Source organism: Heterodontus francisci, chromosome 24 (genome assembly GCF_036365525.1).
Source record: "Heterodontus francisci isolate sHetFra1 chromosome 24, sHetFra1.hap1, whole genome shotgun sequence".
NCBI lineage: Eukaryota > Metazoa > Chordata > Chondrichthyes > Heterodontiformes > Heterodontidae > Heterodontus > Heterodontus francisci.
The window spans coordinates 13,141,972-13,161,338 of record NC_090394.1 but is presented as its reverse complement, the minus strand read 5'-3'; the positions used below and the strand labels follow the sequence as shown (position 1 = coordinate 13,161,338).

Sequence of the window (19,367 nt, the reverse complement as noted above, 5' to 3'; positions counted from 1 at the left end):
ATTCTTCCTACCAAAGTGGATTACCTCACTTTCCCACATTGAACACCATCTGCCAAGTTTTTGCCCACTCACTTAACCTATCTATATCCCTTTGCAGATTCTTTGTGGCCTCATCACAACATGTCTTCCCACCTATTTTTGTATTGTCAGCAAATTTGGATGCACTACACTCTGTCCCTTCCTCCAAGTCATTAATATAGATAGTAAATAGTTGAGGCCCTAGGACCGATCCTTGTGACACTCCACTAGTTACGGCTTTCCAACCTGAAAAAGACCCGTTAATCCTGACTCTCTGCCTTCTGTGTGTTGGTCAATCCTCAATCCATGCCAACACATTACCCCCAATATCCTGAACTCTTATTTTGTGCAATAATCTTTTATGTGGCACCTTATCGAACGCCTTCTGAAAATCCAAATACACTATATCTACTGGTTCCCCTTTATCCACTCTGCTTGTTATATCCTCAAAGAGCTCTAACAAATTTGTCAAACATGATTTACCTTTCATAAACCCATGTTGACTCTGTTTGACTGCATTATGTTTTTCTAAATATCCTGCTATTTCTTCCTTAATAATGGACTCCAGCATTTTCCCAATGACAGATGTTAAGCTAACTGGTCTATAGTTTCCTACTTTCTGTCTCCCTCCTTTCTTGAATAGGCACATCACATGAGCTGTTTTCCAGTCTGCTGGTATCCTGCCGGAATCCAGTGAGTTTTGGTATATTATGACCAATGCCTCCACTATCTCTGCAGCCACTTCTTTTAAAATCCTTGGATGCAGGCCATCAGGTCCTGGCAACTTGTCTGCCTTTAGTCCCATCAGTTTGTCGAGCACTTTTCCCTCGTGATGGAGATTGTTACAAGTTCCTCCCTCCCATTATACCTTGTTCATCTGTTATTGTTGGGATGTTTATCATGTCCTCCACTGTAAAGACCGATGCAAAATATTGGTTTAAATTATCTGCCATTTCCCTGTTCCCTGTTATTAATTCCCCAGTCTCGTCCTCTAAGGGTCCCACACTTACTTTAGTTACTCTCTTCCTTTTGATATACCCATAGAAGCACTTGCTGTTTGTTTTTATATTTCTTGCCAATTTACTCTCATCAATTTTCTCCCTCTTTATTAATTTTTTAGTCATCTGCTGCTGGTTTCTAAAAAATTCCCAATCCTCTGGCCTACCACTAGCTTTCACCGCTTTGTACGCCTTTGTTTTTGATTTGATACTCCCCTTAACTTCCTTTGTTATCCACGGGTGGTTCATCTTTCTCATCGAGTCCTTCCTTCTGACCGGAATAAATGTTTGCTGAGTGTTATGAAATATCTGCTTAAAAGTCTGCCATTGCTCATCTACTGACTTTCCTTTTAGTCTATTTTCCCAGCCCGCTTTAGACAACTCTTTCTTCATACCTCTGTAATTGCCCTTGCCAACATACCATTTGCCTTCTTAATTGCTTGCTGCACCTGCATGCTAGCTTTTAGTGACTCTTGAACAAGGACACCAACACTTCCAACCTCTCAACATTTAAGAAATATTCTGTCTCTGTTTTTTCTACCAAAGTGGATAACTTCATACTTATTCACATTATATTCCATCTGCCGTGTTCTTGCCCATTCACTTAGCCTGTCCAAATGCCCTTGAAACCTCCTTGAATCCTCCTCACAACTTACATTCCCACCTAGTTTTGTCATCAGCAAATTTGGAAATATTACATTTGGTCTCCACATCCAAATCATTGATATAAATTATGAACAGCCATGGACCCAGCACTGATCCTTGCGGTACCCCACTAGTAACAGTCTGCCATTCTGAGAATGACCTGTTTATTACTACTCTCTGTTTTCAGTCTGTTAACCAATTCTCAGTCCATACTAGTATATTACCCCCAATACCATATACTCTAATTTTGTTTACTGACCTCCTGTGTGGGACCTTATCAAAAGCCTTAAAATCCAAATACACCACATCCACTGGTTCTCGTTTATCCGTTTATGTTTGACTGTCTGATTATAGGAGAACTTGCAAAAATTGGTTATATCCAAACAAAGGCCCAGAAAGGGAGTATTTAGTTAATATCTTTAACCAGCAGAGCGGCACTGCTAAAGCATGCTGGCCCATCAACCAGTGGGCTGCTGCTAATATACACTTTATTACTCAGTGCACCAAATGGTTTTATTGTATTGTATCATTGATAAATAGGGCCGGATTTTCAATGCCCGTTGGGAGTGGAAGTAGGTGCGCATGAGTTGAAGATTGCATTCTCCGAGGTCGGCACCATCACCGGAATACAAAGCTGTTTTTTAAAGGGATGACGGGAGGGAGGAAATAGCAAGCCTGCACCCCTCCAACTAATTGCCTGTTGAGCTTTTTGTGGAGCTCATTATCAGGTTTTTCAGCAGCAGTTTATGATTTTCAAAGGAAGGGCATGGAGAGAACGCCATGTCTGGAGCATGGCAGGGTATAGAAGACGTCAACAATGCGGAGGGTCATGAGGGCCATGGGAAGGACTGATTAACATGATGCTGAGGTCCAAAATAATGCTCAGCTGTTCCAAAGTGGCACAGAGTAGCCATTGCTGGAGCTGTAAGACTTGCTTTTCTCAGTGGTGAGTGGTAGGAATCTGGAGAGGGACGTAGGAATGTGAGGCTGCTGGCATCACTGGGCCAGTTGGGGTTGGCCAGTGAATGCACTAAGCCCTGCTGAAGGAGTTCAAATGGTAACGGGCTACTCTGACGTTGGACAGAGCAGCCAAGATGAACTTCAGCAGATGCAACTTTCTGGACAGCAGGAGGCCAGAGGAGCACAGCAGTGGGCTGCAAGGGGAAGAAGGTGCTTCCCAAGACATCAGGTCTACTACCCAATAGTCAGCTACCTGCAAACGACAAAGTGCCAGTGGCTGTGGGAGGCTGTGCCGATCCAGGCAGATGGTTTCAGATCTGTGTGCTCTGACCCATAATGAGCAGAGGCTTGATGGCCCCCATGGCAGTCCCTTACCTGCAGTCGTCTAGGTCACCAATACCCTGAATTTCTATGCAACCAGGTAGCTCCAGGTATCAGCTGTGGACCTAGGTGGCATCTCGCAGTTGGCAGCTCATCATGCCATCAGGGAGGTCACAAATGCCAAACTCAGGACCGTGGTGGACTACACCCACTTTGACACAAATGGGCCTGAGCAGGCACAGAAGGCTTTAGGTTTGCCTCCATTGCTGGATATCCCCAGGTACAGGGCATCATCGATTGCATCCATATGGCCATCAAGACACCTAGCGATTGGCCAGTGAGATCCATCAACAGGAAGGGCTCCACTCCCTCGACATGCAACTGGTCTGTGACCATAACAAGAACTTCCTCCATGCTTTCAAAGCAGATGCCATGACTCCTTCGCCCTCTGCCAGTCCAACGGGACAAGGGATATCCCTTGAAGAGATGGTTACTGATCCCTCTACGGGAGCCCTAGACAAATTGTGCAACATCCTAAGTAAAGTCATGCATTTCCTCCAGCTGTTGCAGAACTCCGCAGTGGTGCTATCTGTATCTCGGTGGATCTAATAACAGGATTCTGTTTGCTGGATTGTGATGAGTTTTCATTTCACTGGAATACATGAAATGTTTTATTGAATTGGACCTCCCAATTGTGAACTTCACCTGACTGACTGAATTGTGGACCAGCAGGAAAAGTATCGAAAAATTCAGAGAATCACAGAACAATACAGTGCAGAAGAGACCCTTCAGCCCATCAAGTCTGCACCGATGCATTAAAGACACCTGACCTGTCTACCTAATCCCATTTACCAGCACTTGGCCCATAGCCTTGAATGTTATGACGGGCCAAGTGCTCATCCAGGTACTTTTTAAAGGATGTGAGGCAACCTGCCTCTACCACCCTCCAAGGCAGGGCATTCCAGACTGCCACCACCCTCTGGGTAAAAAAGTTCTTCCTCAAATCCCCCTTAAACCTCCCGCCCCTCACCTTAAACTTGTGACCCCTCGTAACTGACCCTTCAACTAAGGGGAACAGCTTCTCCCTATCCACCCTGTCCATGCCCCTCATAATCTTGTACACCTCGATCAGATCACCCCTCAGTCTTCTCTGCTCCAGTGAAAACAACCCAAGCCTATCCAACCTCTCTTCATAGCTTAAATCGCCTCTGCACCCCCTCCAATGCAATCACATCCTTCCTATAATGTGGTGACCAGAATTGCACACAGTACTCCAGCTGTGGCCTTACCAAAGTCCTGTACCAACATGACCTCCCTGCTTTTGTAAGCTATGCCTCGATTGATAAAGGCAAGTGTCCCATATGCCTTTTTCACCACCCTATTAACCTGCCCTTCTGCCTTCAGAGATCTATGGACAAACACGCCAAGGTCCCTTTGTTCCTCGGAACTTCCCAGTGTCAGGCCATTCATCGAATACTTCCGTGTCACATTACTCCTTCCAAAGTGTATCACCTCACACTTTTCAGCGTTAAATTCCATCTGCCACTTTTTTGCCCATTTGACCATCCCGTTTATATCTTCCTGTAACCTAAGACACTCCACCTCACTGTTAACCACTCGGCCAATCTTTGTGTCATCCGCGAACTTACTGATCCTACCCCCCACATAGTCATCTATGTCATTTATATAAATGACAAACAATAGGGGACCAGCACAGATCCCTCTGGTATGCCACTGGACACTGGCTTCCAGTCACTAAAACAGCCGTCTGTCATCACTCTCTGTCTCCTACAGCTAAGCCAATTTTGAATCCACCTTATAAAGTTACCTTGTATCCCATGTGCATTTGCTTTCTTGATAAGTCTCCCATGTGGGACCTTGTCAAAGGCTTTGCTGAAATCCATGTAAACTACATCAACTGCACTACCCTCATCTACACACCTGGTCACATGCTCAAAAAATTCAATCAAATCTGTTCGGCATGACCTCCCTCTGACAAAGCCATGCTGACCATTCCTAATCAAATTTTGCCTCTCCAAATGGAGATAGATTCTCTCCTTCAGAATTTTCTCCAATAGTTTCCCTACCACTGACGTGAGACTCACTGGCCTGTAGTTCCTTGGCTTATCTCGACAACCCTTCTCAAATAGTGGGACCACATTAGCTGTTCTCCAGTCCTCTGGCACCTCCCCCGTGGCCAGAGAGGAATTAAAAATTAGGTTCAGAGCCCCTGCAATCTCCACCCTTGCCTCCCACGGCATCCTGGGACACAAATCATCTGGACCTGGAGATTTGTCCACTTTTAAGCCTTCCAAAGCCTCCAATACCTTGTCACTCCCTATGACAATTTGCTCAAGAACTTCACAGTCTCTCTCTCTAAGTTCCATATCTACATCTTCATTCTCTTGGGTGAAGACAGATGTGAAGTATTCGTTCAACACCCTACCAATGTCCTCTGGCTCTACCCACAAATTTCCCCCTTGGTCCCTAATGGGTCCTACTCTTTCCCTGGTTATCCTCTTCCCATTGATATACTTATAGAATATCTTGGGATTTTCCTTACTTTTACCAGCCAGAGCTTTCTCATATCCCCTCTTTGCTCTCCTAATTGCTTTCTTAAGCTCCATCCTACACTTTCTGTACTCCACTAATGCTTCCATTGATTTGCTCTCCTTGTATTTGCTAAAAGCCTCTCTTTTCCTTCTCATCGTACCCTGAATGTTTCTGGTCATCCATGGTGCTCTGGGCTTGTGGCTCCTACCTATTACCCTAGAGGGAACATGTTGGGCCTGTACCCTCCCCATTTCCTTTTTGAATGCCCCCCACTGCTCTTCTGTAGATTTCCTGACAAGTAACTCTTTCCAGTCTACCTTGGCCAGAGCCTGCCTTATTTTACTAAAATGTGCTCTCCCCCAATCCAAAACCTCTTTTTGCAACTTGCCTATTTCTTTCTCCATAACCAGCTTAAATTGTACCATGTTGTGGTTGCTATCACCAAAATGCTCCCCCATCAACACATCAACCACCTGTCTGACTTCATTCCCCAGAATTAGGTCCAGCACTGCACCCTCCCTTGTTGGATCCTCTACATGTTGAGCTAAAAAGTTCTCCTGTATACATTTTAAGAACTCCACTCCATCTCAGCCCTTAACACGATGACTATCCCAATTAATGTTGGGAAAGTTGAAATCACCTAATATAATTACCCTATTATTTTTACACAACTCTGCAAATTGTGCACATATTTGCTCCTCAATTTCCTGCTGACTATCTGGGGGTCTATAATAAACACCTAGCAATGTGGCTGTCCCTTTTTTATTCCTAAACTCTACCCATAAAGCTTCATTTGATGCCCCCTCCAAGATATCATCTCTCCTTACTGCAGTAACTGACTCCTTAACTAATATTGCAATGCCCCCTCCTCTTTTACCCCCTCCTCTGTCCTGCCTGAAGATTCTATATCCCGAGATATTGAACTGCCAATCCTGCCCCTCCCTCAACCATGTCTCCGTGATGGCTACTATATCACAATTCCACGTGGCAATCCTTGCCCTTAACTCTTCTGTCTTACCTGCAATACTCCTGGCATTAAAGTAGAGGCCTTCCATCCTGGTCTTACTCCCTTGAAACTTACTTCCGCTGTATTCCCTCTGACTTGTTCGCTTTCCTGAGTTTAGCTGTGTCCCTATTCTGCTAGGAGTCTGCGTCCCCTCCCCCTGCCAAATTAGTTTAAACTCCTCCCAACAGCACTAGCAAACCCACCAGCAAGGATGTTAGTCCCCCTCTGGTTCAGATGTAGACCGTCCCGCTTGTACAGGTCTCACCTTCCCCAGAAACGATCCCAGTGGTCCAGGAATTTAAATTCCCATAGTCCCACGTAAGAGATTAGCATGTAAAATTAAAGCGCATGGAATTGGCGGTAGTGTATTGCGATGGATAGAAAATTGGTTGGCAGACAGGAAACAAAGAGTAGGGATAAATGGGCCTTTTTCCAAATGGAAGGCAGTGACTAGTGGGGTACCGCAGAGATCTGTGCTAGGACCCCAGCTATTCACAATATATATTAATGATTTAGAGGAGGGAACTAAATGTAATATCTCCAAATTTGCAGATGACACAAAACAGGGTGGGAGGGTGAGTTGTGAGGAGGATGCAGAGAGGCTTCAGGGCGATTTGGATAAGTTGAATGAGTGGGCAAATGCATAGCAGATGCAGTATAATGTGGATAAATGTGAGGTTATCCACTTTGGTAGCAAAAAGAGGAAGGCAGATTATTATCTGGCTATAAACTGAGAGAGGGGAATATGCAGCGAGACCTGGGTGTTCTCGTACACCAGTCGCTGAAGGTAAGCATGCAGGTCCAACACGCGATAAAAAAGGCAAATGGTATGTTGCCTTCATAGCAAGAGGATTTGAGTACAGGAGCAGGGATGTCTTGCTGCAATTATACAGGGCCTTGGTGAGGCCACATCTGGAATATTGTGTGCAGTTTTGGTCTCCTTATCTGAGGAAGGATGTTCTTGCTAGAAAGGGAGTGCAGCGAAGGTTTACCAGATTGATTCCTGGGATGGCGGGACTGACGTATGAGGAGAGATTGAGTCAGTTAGGATTATATTCCCTGGAGTTCAGAAGAGTGAGGGGGGATCTCATAGAAACCTATAAAATTCGAACAGGACTTGAGAGGGTAGATGCAGGAAGGATGTTCCCGATGATTGGGGAGTCCAAAACCAGGGGTCATAATCTAAGGATATGGGATAAACCTTTCAGGACTGAGATGAGCAGAAATTTCTTCACCCAGAGAGTGGTGAGCCTGTGGAATTCGCTACCACAGAAAGTAGTTGAGGCCAAAACATTGTATGTTTTCAAGAAGGAGTTAGATATAGCTCTTGGGTTTAAAGGGATCAAAGGATATAGGGGGGAAAACGGGAACAGGTTACGGAGTTGGATGATCAGCCATGATCATAATGAATTGCGGAGCAGGCTCGAAGGGCCAAATGGCCTACTCCTGCTCCTATTTTCTATGTTTCTATGTTTAATAGCAGGCCATTGATTTGAGTTTTTCCTAATACCATACGAGTTATATGAACTACGCTAGTGAGTCTGATGCTCATACAATTTGCTATTGTAAGGGCTGGACCAACATAAAATCTGATGAGGAACCCATAAACATTGTTGAGTTCTTCCCTCATCAGTGACTGTGACACATATGTCCAGTAAGTCTGTGAATTGCCTATCATCAATGTAGGTAGTCAGGTATCCTTGAAAGTGAAGGCTGGGGGAATTCTATAACTTATTTTCATCACGCATAACTGCTGTTTTGGATATTTAGCGGTTGAAACATAAAGAGGTAAATCTAAGAGAGCACTCTTATTAATAAGCATAAGAGAAGCAAGGTCTTTTTTCCCTGACAAAGCTCCAAACACAATGTGTATATCAGACAGACATCTAGTAACAATACAAGTCAGCAAATACAATAGCCTTTTGTGTGCTCAGGAACAGGGCTAATGCCCATTTTACAATTTGTTTCCTGCTAGGCAGCTATGGTTAAAATTATCCTCTACCTTACTGCAGGCCTGGACCAACCCTTCTGGTTGCAATGCAACGGTAGTCCCATCCCCATATAACGGGGGAGGGAGGCTGAGGTGGGTTCTACGTCTGTCCGCCTCCCTCACTCTCCCATAGAACCTTCTTGATTTTGCTGCTTTTCTCCAACTTCCCACTCCCTGTCCTGACAAATGCAAGGAGTCACCTTTGCACAGCCCAGTCCCTTAAACTTATTACAACAGACATTATATGGGGACAGGACTACCTTTGCATTGCAACTAGAAGGGTTGGTCCAGGCCTGCAGTAAAATAGAGGATAATTTTAACCATAGTTGTCTAGCAGGAAACAGATCGTAAAATGGGCGCAGCCCTGTTCCTGTCAGGCGGATTTGGTTAAAATGAGCCCCGTACCTTCTGCCAACTGATTAAGAATTCTGCTAATGGTAGTCATACAAAAAATGCTTCAAAAGTAGGTTGATGGATTCAGATATAATGAAAGTCAACAGCCTAAAATGGGGAGAGAAAAGGGGCTGAATTTGGTAGCGAGCTTCAAAAATACTCCAAAGAGTCGCCTTAATCTGAAGCGTGGCAGCTCATTTAAATAACTGGGACGGATGTGGTCAAACCAGGTTACTTTTAATAAACTTCACTTTTCTTTAAACCTAAGAAAGCCTGTTTGTGCTCATTTCTTTACCTTATAACTAGAAAGTGGTGAATAAGGATTCACATAGGGGGAGCTCAAAACACAGTGTGTTTAAAAATAAAACTCGCTTACAGTAAGACCAGGTGAAGGCTGAAAGGGACCCCTAGACCTCTTTCTCACCTGGTCATAACACCATCAAGATGAGACCTAAGTATATTTAAATTTATTATCATTGATTTGAATATCGAAATTGTGGACCTGTCACCTTGCGGCAGGGAGGCTGACACGGTGCCTCGCCACTGCCGGGAGGATCGGGCTGGGCCCTGTTGGCATCAAGGTCTGTGGCGTGCCTCATCCGGGGCTATCTTCAGCGCCCCTCCCCCCCCCCCTCCCCCCAAACCAATGATCCTGACGTCGAGGGCTCCTTAAAATCCAATCCAAAGTCACAGAATTGTTACAGCACAAGAGGCCATTCAGCCAATCATGTCTGCACTGACTCTCCAAAAGAGCAATTTACCAAGTGCCGCTCCCCTGCCTTATCACCGTAGCCGTGCCCATTCTTCCTTTTTAGCTAATAATCCAATTCCCTCTTGAATGCCTTGATTGAACCTGCCTCCACCACACTGTCAGGTAGTGCATTCCAGATCCTAACTACTCGTGGAAAAATTTATGAATTTAATGCACATATAATTATCAAATGCCTGTTACTATTTTACCACTACTACTTGAATGTCCTTTTGATGGTATGGAATTATTAATGTTTCTAAGAGAAAAATACACCAATATCATATATTTTATTGCAGCTGCCTTATTTGAGAAAAGCAGACATGCTTGCAATGTACTGCTGACGGGACAACCGATAGGGAGTGAACCAGGACTATTGACGATCACCAAACAAAAACTGAAAAAAGCCATCTCTTTGAGCACGGTTAGACGTCTAAACAAGGGGCACGATGACCTCAGTGATGATGAAATTAAGAAATACTTGTATATAATGAGGTACAAAAGCTAATGTTAATTGGAAAAATCTATGAAGAAATGTGCTCTTGTCTTTGTTACTAGATATATTTATGTATGTAAAATATTTTTGTTTTATTTCTCACTGGCCAAAAGTATTTGCTTGCAAAATATTGTATTTTATGAATACTTTGAAGACTGTTCATAATTAAACCTTCTGCCTTGAATTTCACCTGATGATTAGCTCTCAAAAAGGTGAAATCCAAAATAAAGCGTAAAACAATGATGTGTTTAAAAAACAAAGTTGTAATATTAAAAAGGCTGTGCTCCTTCCCTTACCGTGAACAATTAGGGTAACTATTGCAATGGTGCTCACTGAATAATCTCTCTCGGACTCACTTGTGTTTTATTTTCTAATTTGAAACACAAGTAAAATGGTAATCTATTTAAAAAATATAGATTTTGTATGCAAAACCCCAAAGAAATGCATAGAAGTTTTAGAAACTTTCAGTTTTATTTAATATTTAAGCTACATCTCTAATTTCTTCTGTTAGAGTGTGAATATTATTTGAAATTTACATTTCTTTATTATCTATCATTTGGACGATAGTGAAATTTCAGGCTGACTACTATTTTCTTGTATACTTTCAAGTCTAATTAAACATGTAGGCGCCAGGATACTGGACATCTGAATGCAATATTTTAATTTGTACATTGACCAGATTGTGGGCGTTGTATGTATCCAATGAGATCAGAGAATGGTAATCTTTCAACAAGAACAACACATTGGAGAAGAAAGTCTGTGCATCCCCTTAGAGTTAATATTTGTTAAAGGGAAGTCAGATTATGTGCGCCCATTCAAAACTACTTTTTTTTTTACTGATAGGAATTCAGAATCGAGTTAAACACAAATAATCCTGACAGCCAAATGCTTTAAGCCAAAATTCTTTCTAAAGGAGTGACAAACTTTACAAAGTTTTTTTTTATATGAGGGTACGTTGTACACTCCTCTTTTGGAAAATCTAGTATGGACACTGGTAGGATTTGTGAATGTTGTGGCAGCAACTTATCATGGCTACCATTGCTGTTCTACAGATGGTTTAAATTGGTCCTGCCCTCTATACTGCAGTTTCTGGTGTACTTCAAATAAAAATTTGGGGTGGAGGGGAAGCGTATATATTTTTATGCCAGCAAGAGCTGATTATGAAGTAGGTGTGTTGATATCATTTAAAGGGTAGCTAGCATAGAGATGGACAAGGTTAACTAGATTTTATTCTCTGCCTCCATGTTTCACCTCTGCTGCACTCCGAAAAAATAAACTCATTGGCACTGATATTTGCCAGGGTGGAGGGAGGAACCCAGAAAGCTGTGGAAGTGGACAACCTGCCAAATTTAATTATCATTATTATTTGTGTACTTTGTTTCCTGCTCAACAGGTAAACAGAATGCAGCTGGGGACCATTAGGAACGGTCAAGAAAGATTGGGATTGGGTGGAAGGCGGGGGTGTGAGTGGTGCAGTGTCGGACTGGCAATTGGAAGAAAAAGAAAGATTGTGGATCAAGGGGTGGGGGGAGGGCATCATCAAATTGTGGGGCAGAGGGCTCCATATTGCTGGTCGAAGGGGAGGTTCGCACATCATGGCAGCGAGGAGAAGCCATGATTGGAAGGAGTTTTGCTCGAGGGGCCAGGGCACACTCCTTCTCCTAACTCAAAAACAATGCTCTAAAAAAGCACTTGCCTGTGGAGCCAGCTGCTCCTTGGAAACTTGGTCAACAACCGCTAAATTTAACCCAACTGCACTGTGGCAGCCTGACTGAAATATTATAATGAGGGTCTCAACTCTCCAAGATGGGACACGGGCACGGCTCACAACCCGATGCCATAAAAATAGTGGCAGGCATGTAGGCAGCAGCTTGGGGTCACGTTTCACAATTTTTAATTCTCCCCAATTTCTGACCTTCTCCCAGCTGTTGTGTTGTTGTTGGTGGGAGTGGGGGCTAATATTGACCCTGTAAAGTGTTTTGAGATGTTTTAACAATGTGGGGAGCTGCTATATAAAGGCATTTCTTTTAATTTTCTATATCTCTTTTCACTTCTGTTGAAGCTGAAATGCAACAAAGGTTTTTTTGCCAATTAGAGAAAGAATCTTTGCCTATTACACACATTACAATGTGGCTGCACAATATAGAAGTATGAATTTAAATTTAAAAGGGATGAAACTGCAGTCTTTAGTAATTTTTTCTTGTATACTGCATTGGGAAGAGTACATGCTATATGAATGCTTTGAAATAAAGGAGATGCTTTAGGGAGATATTATGTTTAGTAGAGATCACAAAAGAAATTGGGTGCATTAGCCAGAACCTTGTCAGAAATAATTTAGAAAAACATGCTGTTATATAAAATGCCATAATATATCTTGTACTTGGATAATATGTATTTATGGTCTGGTTAGGTAATACTGTACACTGTAATTGACCGTGATTTTTATAGCAATTAAATCTAGTCATCCTAGATTTGGCAAATGCCTAAAATGCATGTTGATGGATCTGCTATTTCTAACATTTTCTATTTATATTTGTCATTTTTTCCAATATTCAGTCTTTTTATCACCTCTCAATATAAATAAATACTAATTATTTTAAGAGTTGGAAAATGAAGCCTTATAGTGCATTATTAAGTCTGAGAAGAGTTCGGAAGATGAGGTAAATTAGATAGTAGTGGCCAGGTGAAAATGAGTTTATTTAAAACTGGTAGATTAATTCATAAGTGAAAGAGAAGGCTGGAGGTATCAAAGAGCTCATATTTCTGAGGTTGTTTATATTATGGATTTACTGCTAATGGCAGCCCCAACTTTCTAAATGCTGCTACTGCTGAAAATGTGTTGAATGACCTTCAGAGATTTGATCAGTATTGAGCACAATTCTAAATTAATGCCTTATTACACTGGAGAAAAATAAAACCTATTGTATGTAGCAGCATTGCATAATGGGCAAACTGGATTAATCAAGAAATTACTGAAGTAATTATGCTTTTTATTACAGCAAATAGAACTAACTGCTGAAATTTCAAAAGCAGTGGATAGTAAGTTTTCACCCTTGGCTCAATGCTAGTGCTCTCACCTGAGTCGGAAAGTGGTAGGTTCAAGTTGTATTCCAGAGACTAGAGCATGTAATTCATGCTGACACTTCAGTGCAGTACCAAAGAGGTCCTGTACTGTCTGAAGTCCCATCTTTGGATGAGACGTTAAACAAATGCCCTGTCTGCCCCCTTGGATGAAAGAAAAATATTCCATAGCACTATTTAAAGAGCTGGGGAGTTCTCCCAAGTGCACTGATTAATATTTATCTCTCAACCAACATGGCTTAAAATAGAAAATGCTGAAAACGCTCAACAAGTCAGGCAGCATCTGTGAAGAGAGAAACAGAGTTAACGTTTCAGGTTGATTTTAAAGGCCTGCTCGGGTCTGCAAATGAGACCCGACCCAAGCCCAACTGAACCACATCCGACCTGGCCCGAGTTCTTCCATTTTTCTACCATGCCCGACCCGACCCGACCATCAGTTAACTTGCCTTCCGTTTTCACTTTGTTCCTTACCTGCACAAGCTTAAAATAACTGCAGCAAAACCACCTTTAAAGTCCAAAAAGTAAATTAACATTAAAGTCACTTACCTGATATGGTGATAGAGCATGTCCGATCCGGCCTGACCACGAATGGTGGACCCGGAAGTGCGACCTGACCCGAAGCCGACGCGTTGTCGGGTCCCATTGGATTCAGGTCGGGTAGCAGTCCTTTAGATTTTAGAGATACAGCACTGAAACAGGCCCTTCAGCCCACCGAGTCTGTGCCGACCATTAACCACCCATTATATACTAATCCTACACTAATCCCATATTCCTACCACATCCTCACCTGTCCCTATATTCCCCTACCACCTACCTATACTAGGGGCAATTTATAATGGCCAATTTACCTATCAACCTGCAAGTCTTTTGGCTGTGGGAGGAAACCGGAGCACCCGGTTGATTATCTTTCGTAAGATTCTGATTTTGATGAAAGTTCATCAACCTGAAACATTGGGCTGCATTCTAAGAGCCCAACGGCAAAATAGGCATCAGCCGCAAAATTTGCGGCCCACATCGTGGAGCTGCCGCTATTCCAAACGCAGTGATTCATTAGCATGGCTGGGGTGGCCGCACACCCCCCCCCACGACCGATAACATGGAGGGGGCGGGCGGGCCATCGCCGGCAACAGCATCTGCCGCCAATGTGCAGGTGTCAGCGCCATTTTTAAAAGGCTTGGAGCCCTAACTGAACATTCAAATTATTCACATTTTTAAAGGGCCATTTACTGTCAAGTTCAAAAAATGAACAGAAAAGTCTTCCCATGCCCTCTACCACCTCCCCAATGGTATTGAACTTCATTTCAGCCTTCACCCCCACCCCTCCACCTCCCTTCAGAATACCTACTGTCATTAAATGACCGTATCCCACCACCACAGTTCAGACCCTTTGTACTTCACCCCTTCCCATCAACCTCCCCCCAACCAATCCAAGGAGTTTGACCCTGCTCCCCCCTCCCCGCCCCCCCCCCCCAAATGAGAAAAGTTCCTCCTCCCCCCTCCCCACAGAAGTCATGTCTCGTTTCCCCAAACAGGCCAGCCGAATGAAGATACCAACCTACTGGCAGAATCGCTGCGGCCTGCACATTCATTTGAGGTAAGTAGCATTTACATATTTTAATGGGGACCCGTTTGCGAGCAGCGGGCGGCTGCCACAAGGCGGCGTCGTCAAGATCATTACTGGGCCTGCTGGCATCGGAATCAGTGGCGGGCTTCCTCCATTGCAATCTTCATTGCCCCCACCCCGCCCCGGCCCCTGTTCCCGGCATCGGAGAGGCTTTAAAATCCAGCCCACTAACTCTGTTTACCTCTCCACAGATGCTGCCAGACCTGCTGAGTATTTCCAACATTTTCTGTTTGTATTTCAGATTTTCACATCTGCAGTATTATGCTTTTGTATAACTTAAAATACCCTGGTTATCTGGTCATTATCTCATTGCTGTTTGTGGGAGCTTGTTGTGTGCAAATTTGGCTGTTGTACTTCCTACATTACAACAATGACCACACTTCAAAAGTATTTCATTGGCTGTAACACACTTTATGATGACCTGAGGTCATGAAAGGCAAGTCTTTCGTAGGGGGAAGTTGAAATACCTGTGGGTGGTGGGCGGAGGTGGAGAGAGAAGGAGAAAGGGTGGGTTTGCTTTTGAGGTCACTGAAAAATGGATTGTTTGTGTCTGCTTGAATCTTGTGCTAGAGATTTTGACAGTAAATTTGGTGTTTTAATTAAGTTTCAAAAATGAGTTGACTTCAAACCGAAGCCAAGGACAAGAATCTTTATAAATTTCTGAAATACTTGATATATTTGGGTGTTGAGACTCTCACAGTCTATTCTATATTAAGTACTGTTCCATCTAAAATTAATTTTATCTGTAGAAGATTGATAGAAATTGCTTAAAAATTGCTAGAGTTTTGGGAACTTAAAGTGAAGTACATGATATTCACCTCAAATAAGGACCCTCGTTAAATAAAGCATGACAAAGTTAGGTGAACTATTACCAATTAAATCGAACCTGATTGTGGAGCAGATGAAAACAGTATTAGTACATAAGAATATAAATATAGAAAAAAATAATTTGATAGAAATATCAAAGAAATTGACATTACTGAAGTGCCAAAATTAATTTCTTATCGTACTCTTCCTCATAGGTGATGTTATATGTGTACACAGTATCAGTTACTTTGGCAGTGAAACTACATTAAGTTCATGGTGTGTTTTCCTCAATGTATATATTCTAATATGCTACCCTGACTTTGAAATGAAATGTTATTTTATTGTCTGTACATCAAACTATTAAATGGATTGTGAAATTAAGTGCTTACCCTTTAAGTGCCTTGCTTTTACAAGATCATATGTTTAAATATATAGGTTGTGCTTTTCCTGTACTTTGCACAGTTTTTGTTCAAAGATGGAATATAGTGAGAAGTGCTGTAAGTGTTAATAATGTGGCTTTTAATACATTCTTCTGTTTCATCCTGCAAAATAGTCTGTTGTTTATTGATGAACCCCCAGAGAGACTAAGAAACCATTTTTGTAGTGGCCTTATGGATTTGTGTTTGAATTCCAACTTAATGTAAGTAAATGGGTTTAAATGATTGTATTAAACTAATTTGCAAGTGTAGCTACACACGTATAGAGCATATGCAAGTTCATATTAATGAAAGCATACTTTTATATTTCTGTTCTTTTCCAAATGTCATGCCAATTTGATTTGTTGAAAATTTTCTTTAACCACTGACTGGAGATCTCAATTTATGTTTTTTGAAGAAATTTTTAAAAAAACAGATAAAAGATGACTTTGCAAGCAGCTTAAGATGGCCATCTAATTTGCCACACTGTATCCTACATTGCAAGGCCTGTGAGGAGGGAGATGAAATGTCTGCTCAACCCAGCAAGAATCAAGACCCAGGAAGTTTAAGGGAACTGCTTGTTCTTTATCTTTTAGCAAGAAGAAATACTGCTAACTACAATGCTTGAATCACTAAGTGACATGAGACAAGCCCCTCCCCATCCATGGTTTTAAGCTTGTGTTTCTCTGCAGCAGCAAGAAAAAGCATCTAGATTCTGACACGTGCAAAAGAACAAAGAAAATTACAGCACAGGAACAGGCCCTTCGGCCCTCCAAGCCTGCGCCGATCCAGATCCTCTATCTAAACATGTCGCCTATTTTCTAAGGGTCTGTATCTCTTTGCTTCCTGCCCATTCATGTATCTGTCTAGATACATCTTAAAAGATGCTATCGTGCCCGCGTCTACCACCTCCGCTGGCAACACGTTCCTGGCACCCACCACCCTCTGCGTAAAGAGCTTTCCATGCTTATCCCCCCTAAACTTTTCCCCTCTCACTTTGAACTCGTGACCCCTAGTAATTGAATCCCCAACTCTGGGGGAAAAAGCTTCTTGCTATCCACCTTGTCTATACCTCTCATGATTTTGTACAACTCAATCAGGTCCCCCCTCAACCTCCGTCTTTCCAATGAAAATAATCCTAATCTGCTCAACCTCTCTTCATAGCTAGCGCCCTCCATACGAGGCAACATCCTGGTGAACCTCCTCTGCACCCTCTCCAAAGCATCTACATCCTTTTGGTAATGTGGCGACCAGAACTGCACGCAGTATTCCAAATGTGGCCGAACCAAAGTCTTATATAACTGTAATATGACCTGCCAACCCTTGTACTCAATACCCCGTCCGATGAAGGAAAGCATGCCGTATGCCTTCTTGACCACTCTATTGACCTGCGTTGCCACCTTCAGGGAACAATGGACCTGAACACCCAAATCTCTCTGTACATCAATTTTCCCCAGGACTTTTCCATTTACTGTATAATTCACTCTTGAATTGGATCTTCCAAAATGCATCACCTCGCATTTGCCCTGATTGAACTCCATCTGCCATTTCTCTGCCCAACTCTCCAATCTATTTATATTCTGCTGTATTCTCTGACAGTCCCCTTCACTATCTGCTACTCCACCAATCTTAGTGTCGTCTGCAAACTTGCTAATCAGACCACCTATACTTTCCTCCAAATCATTTATGTATATCACAAACAACAGTGGTCCCAGCACGGATCCCTGTGGAACACCACTGGTCACACGTCTCCATTTTGAGAAACTCCCTTCCACTGCTACTCTTTGTCTCCTGTTGCCCAGCCAGTGCTTTATCCATCTAGCTAGTACACCCTGGACCCCATGCGCCTTCACTTTCTCCATCAGCCTACCATGGGGAACCTTATCAAACGCCTTACTGAAGTCCATGTATATGACATCTACAGCCCTTCCCTCATCAATCAACTTTGTCACTTCCTCAAAGAATTCTATTAAGTTGGTAAGACATGACCTTCCCTGCACAAAACCATGTTGCCTATCACTGATAAGCCCATTTTCTTCCAAATGGGAATAGATCCTATCCCTCAGTATCTTCTCCAGCAGCTTCCCTACCACTGACGTCAGGCTCACCGGTCTATAATTACCTGGATTTTCCCTGCTACCCTTCTTAAACAAGGGGACAACATTAGCAATTCTCCAGTCCTCCGGGACCTCACCCGTGTTTAAGGATGCTGCAAAGATATCTGTTAAGGCCCCAGCTATTTCCTCTCTCGCTTCCCTCAGTAACCTGGGATAGATCCCATCCGGACCTGGGGACTTGTCCACCTTAATGCCTTTTAGAATACCCAACACTTCCTCCCTCCTTATGCCGACTTGACCTAGAGTAATCAAACATCTGTTCCTAACCTCAACATCCGTCATGTCCCTCTCCTCGGTGAATACCGATGCAAAGTACTCATTTAGAATCTCATCCATTTTCTCTGACTCCACGCATAACTTTCCTCCTTTGTCCTTGAGTGGGCCAATCCTTTCTCTAGTTACCCTCTTGCTCCTTATATATGAATAAAAGGCTTTGGGATTTTCCTTAACCCTGTTTGCTAAAGATATTTCATGACCCCTTTTAGCCCTCTTAATTCCTCGTTTCAGATTGGTCCTACATTCCCAATATTCTTTCAAAGCTTCGTCTTTCTTCAGCCTCCTAGACCTTATGTATGCTTCCTTTTTCCTCTTAGCTAGTCTCACAATTTCACCTGTCATCCATGGTTCCCTAATCTTGCCATTTCTATCCCTCATTTTCACAGGAACATGTCTCTCCTGCACGCTAATCAACCTCTCTTTAAAAGCCTCCCACATATCAAATGTGGATTTACCTTCAAACAGCTGCTCCCAAAAAAAAGTGCTTAATAACAAACATTTTCCAAATAGCTTATTCTGTACTGTACAGGTAACATTTTCAAAGAACAGTACAGCACAGGAACAGGCCATTCAGCCCTCCAAGCCTGCGCCGATCTTGATGCCTGCCTAAACTAAAACCTTCTGCACGTGCGGGGCCCATATCCCTCTATTCCCTTCCTATTCATGTATTTGTCAAGATGTCTCTTAAACGTCACTATCGTATCTACTTCCACCACCTCCCCTGGCAGCAAGTTCCAGGCACTCACCACCCTCTGTGTAAAGAACTTGCCTCGCACATCCCCTCTAAACTTTGCCCCTCACACCTTAAAACTATGTCCCCTAGTAACTGACTCTTCCACCCCGGGAAAAAGCTTCTGACTATCCACTCTGTCCATGCCGCTCATAACTTTGTAAACCTCTATCATGTCACCCCTCCAC

General features: G+C 43.0%; 1 protein-coding gene across 2 annotated transcripts in view; it reads left to right on the top strand.

Annotated features, from left to right (window-relative positions):
- Positions 1-14,547, top strand: part of fam234a (family with sequence similarity 234 member A) — a 58,354-nt gene extending 43,807 nt beyond the window's left edge. For both annotated transcript variants that reach the window (XM_068055684.1, XM_068055683.1), the window contains exon 12: positions 9,932-14,547. In XM_068055684.1, coding sequence (XP_067911785.1) covers positions 9,932-10,140 — 209 coding nt within the window. In that variant the 3' untranslated portion in view covers positions 10,141-14,547. The remainder of the gene's footprint in view (positions 1-9,931) is intronic.
- Positions 14,548-19,367: the final 4,820 nt, after the last annotated feature.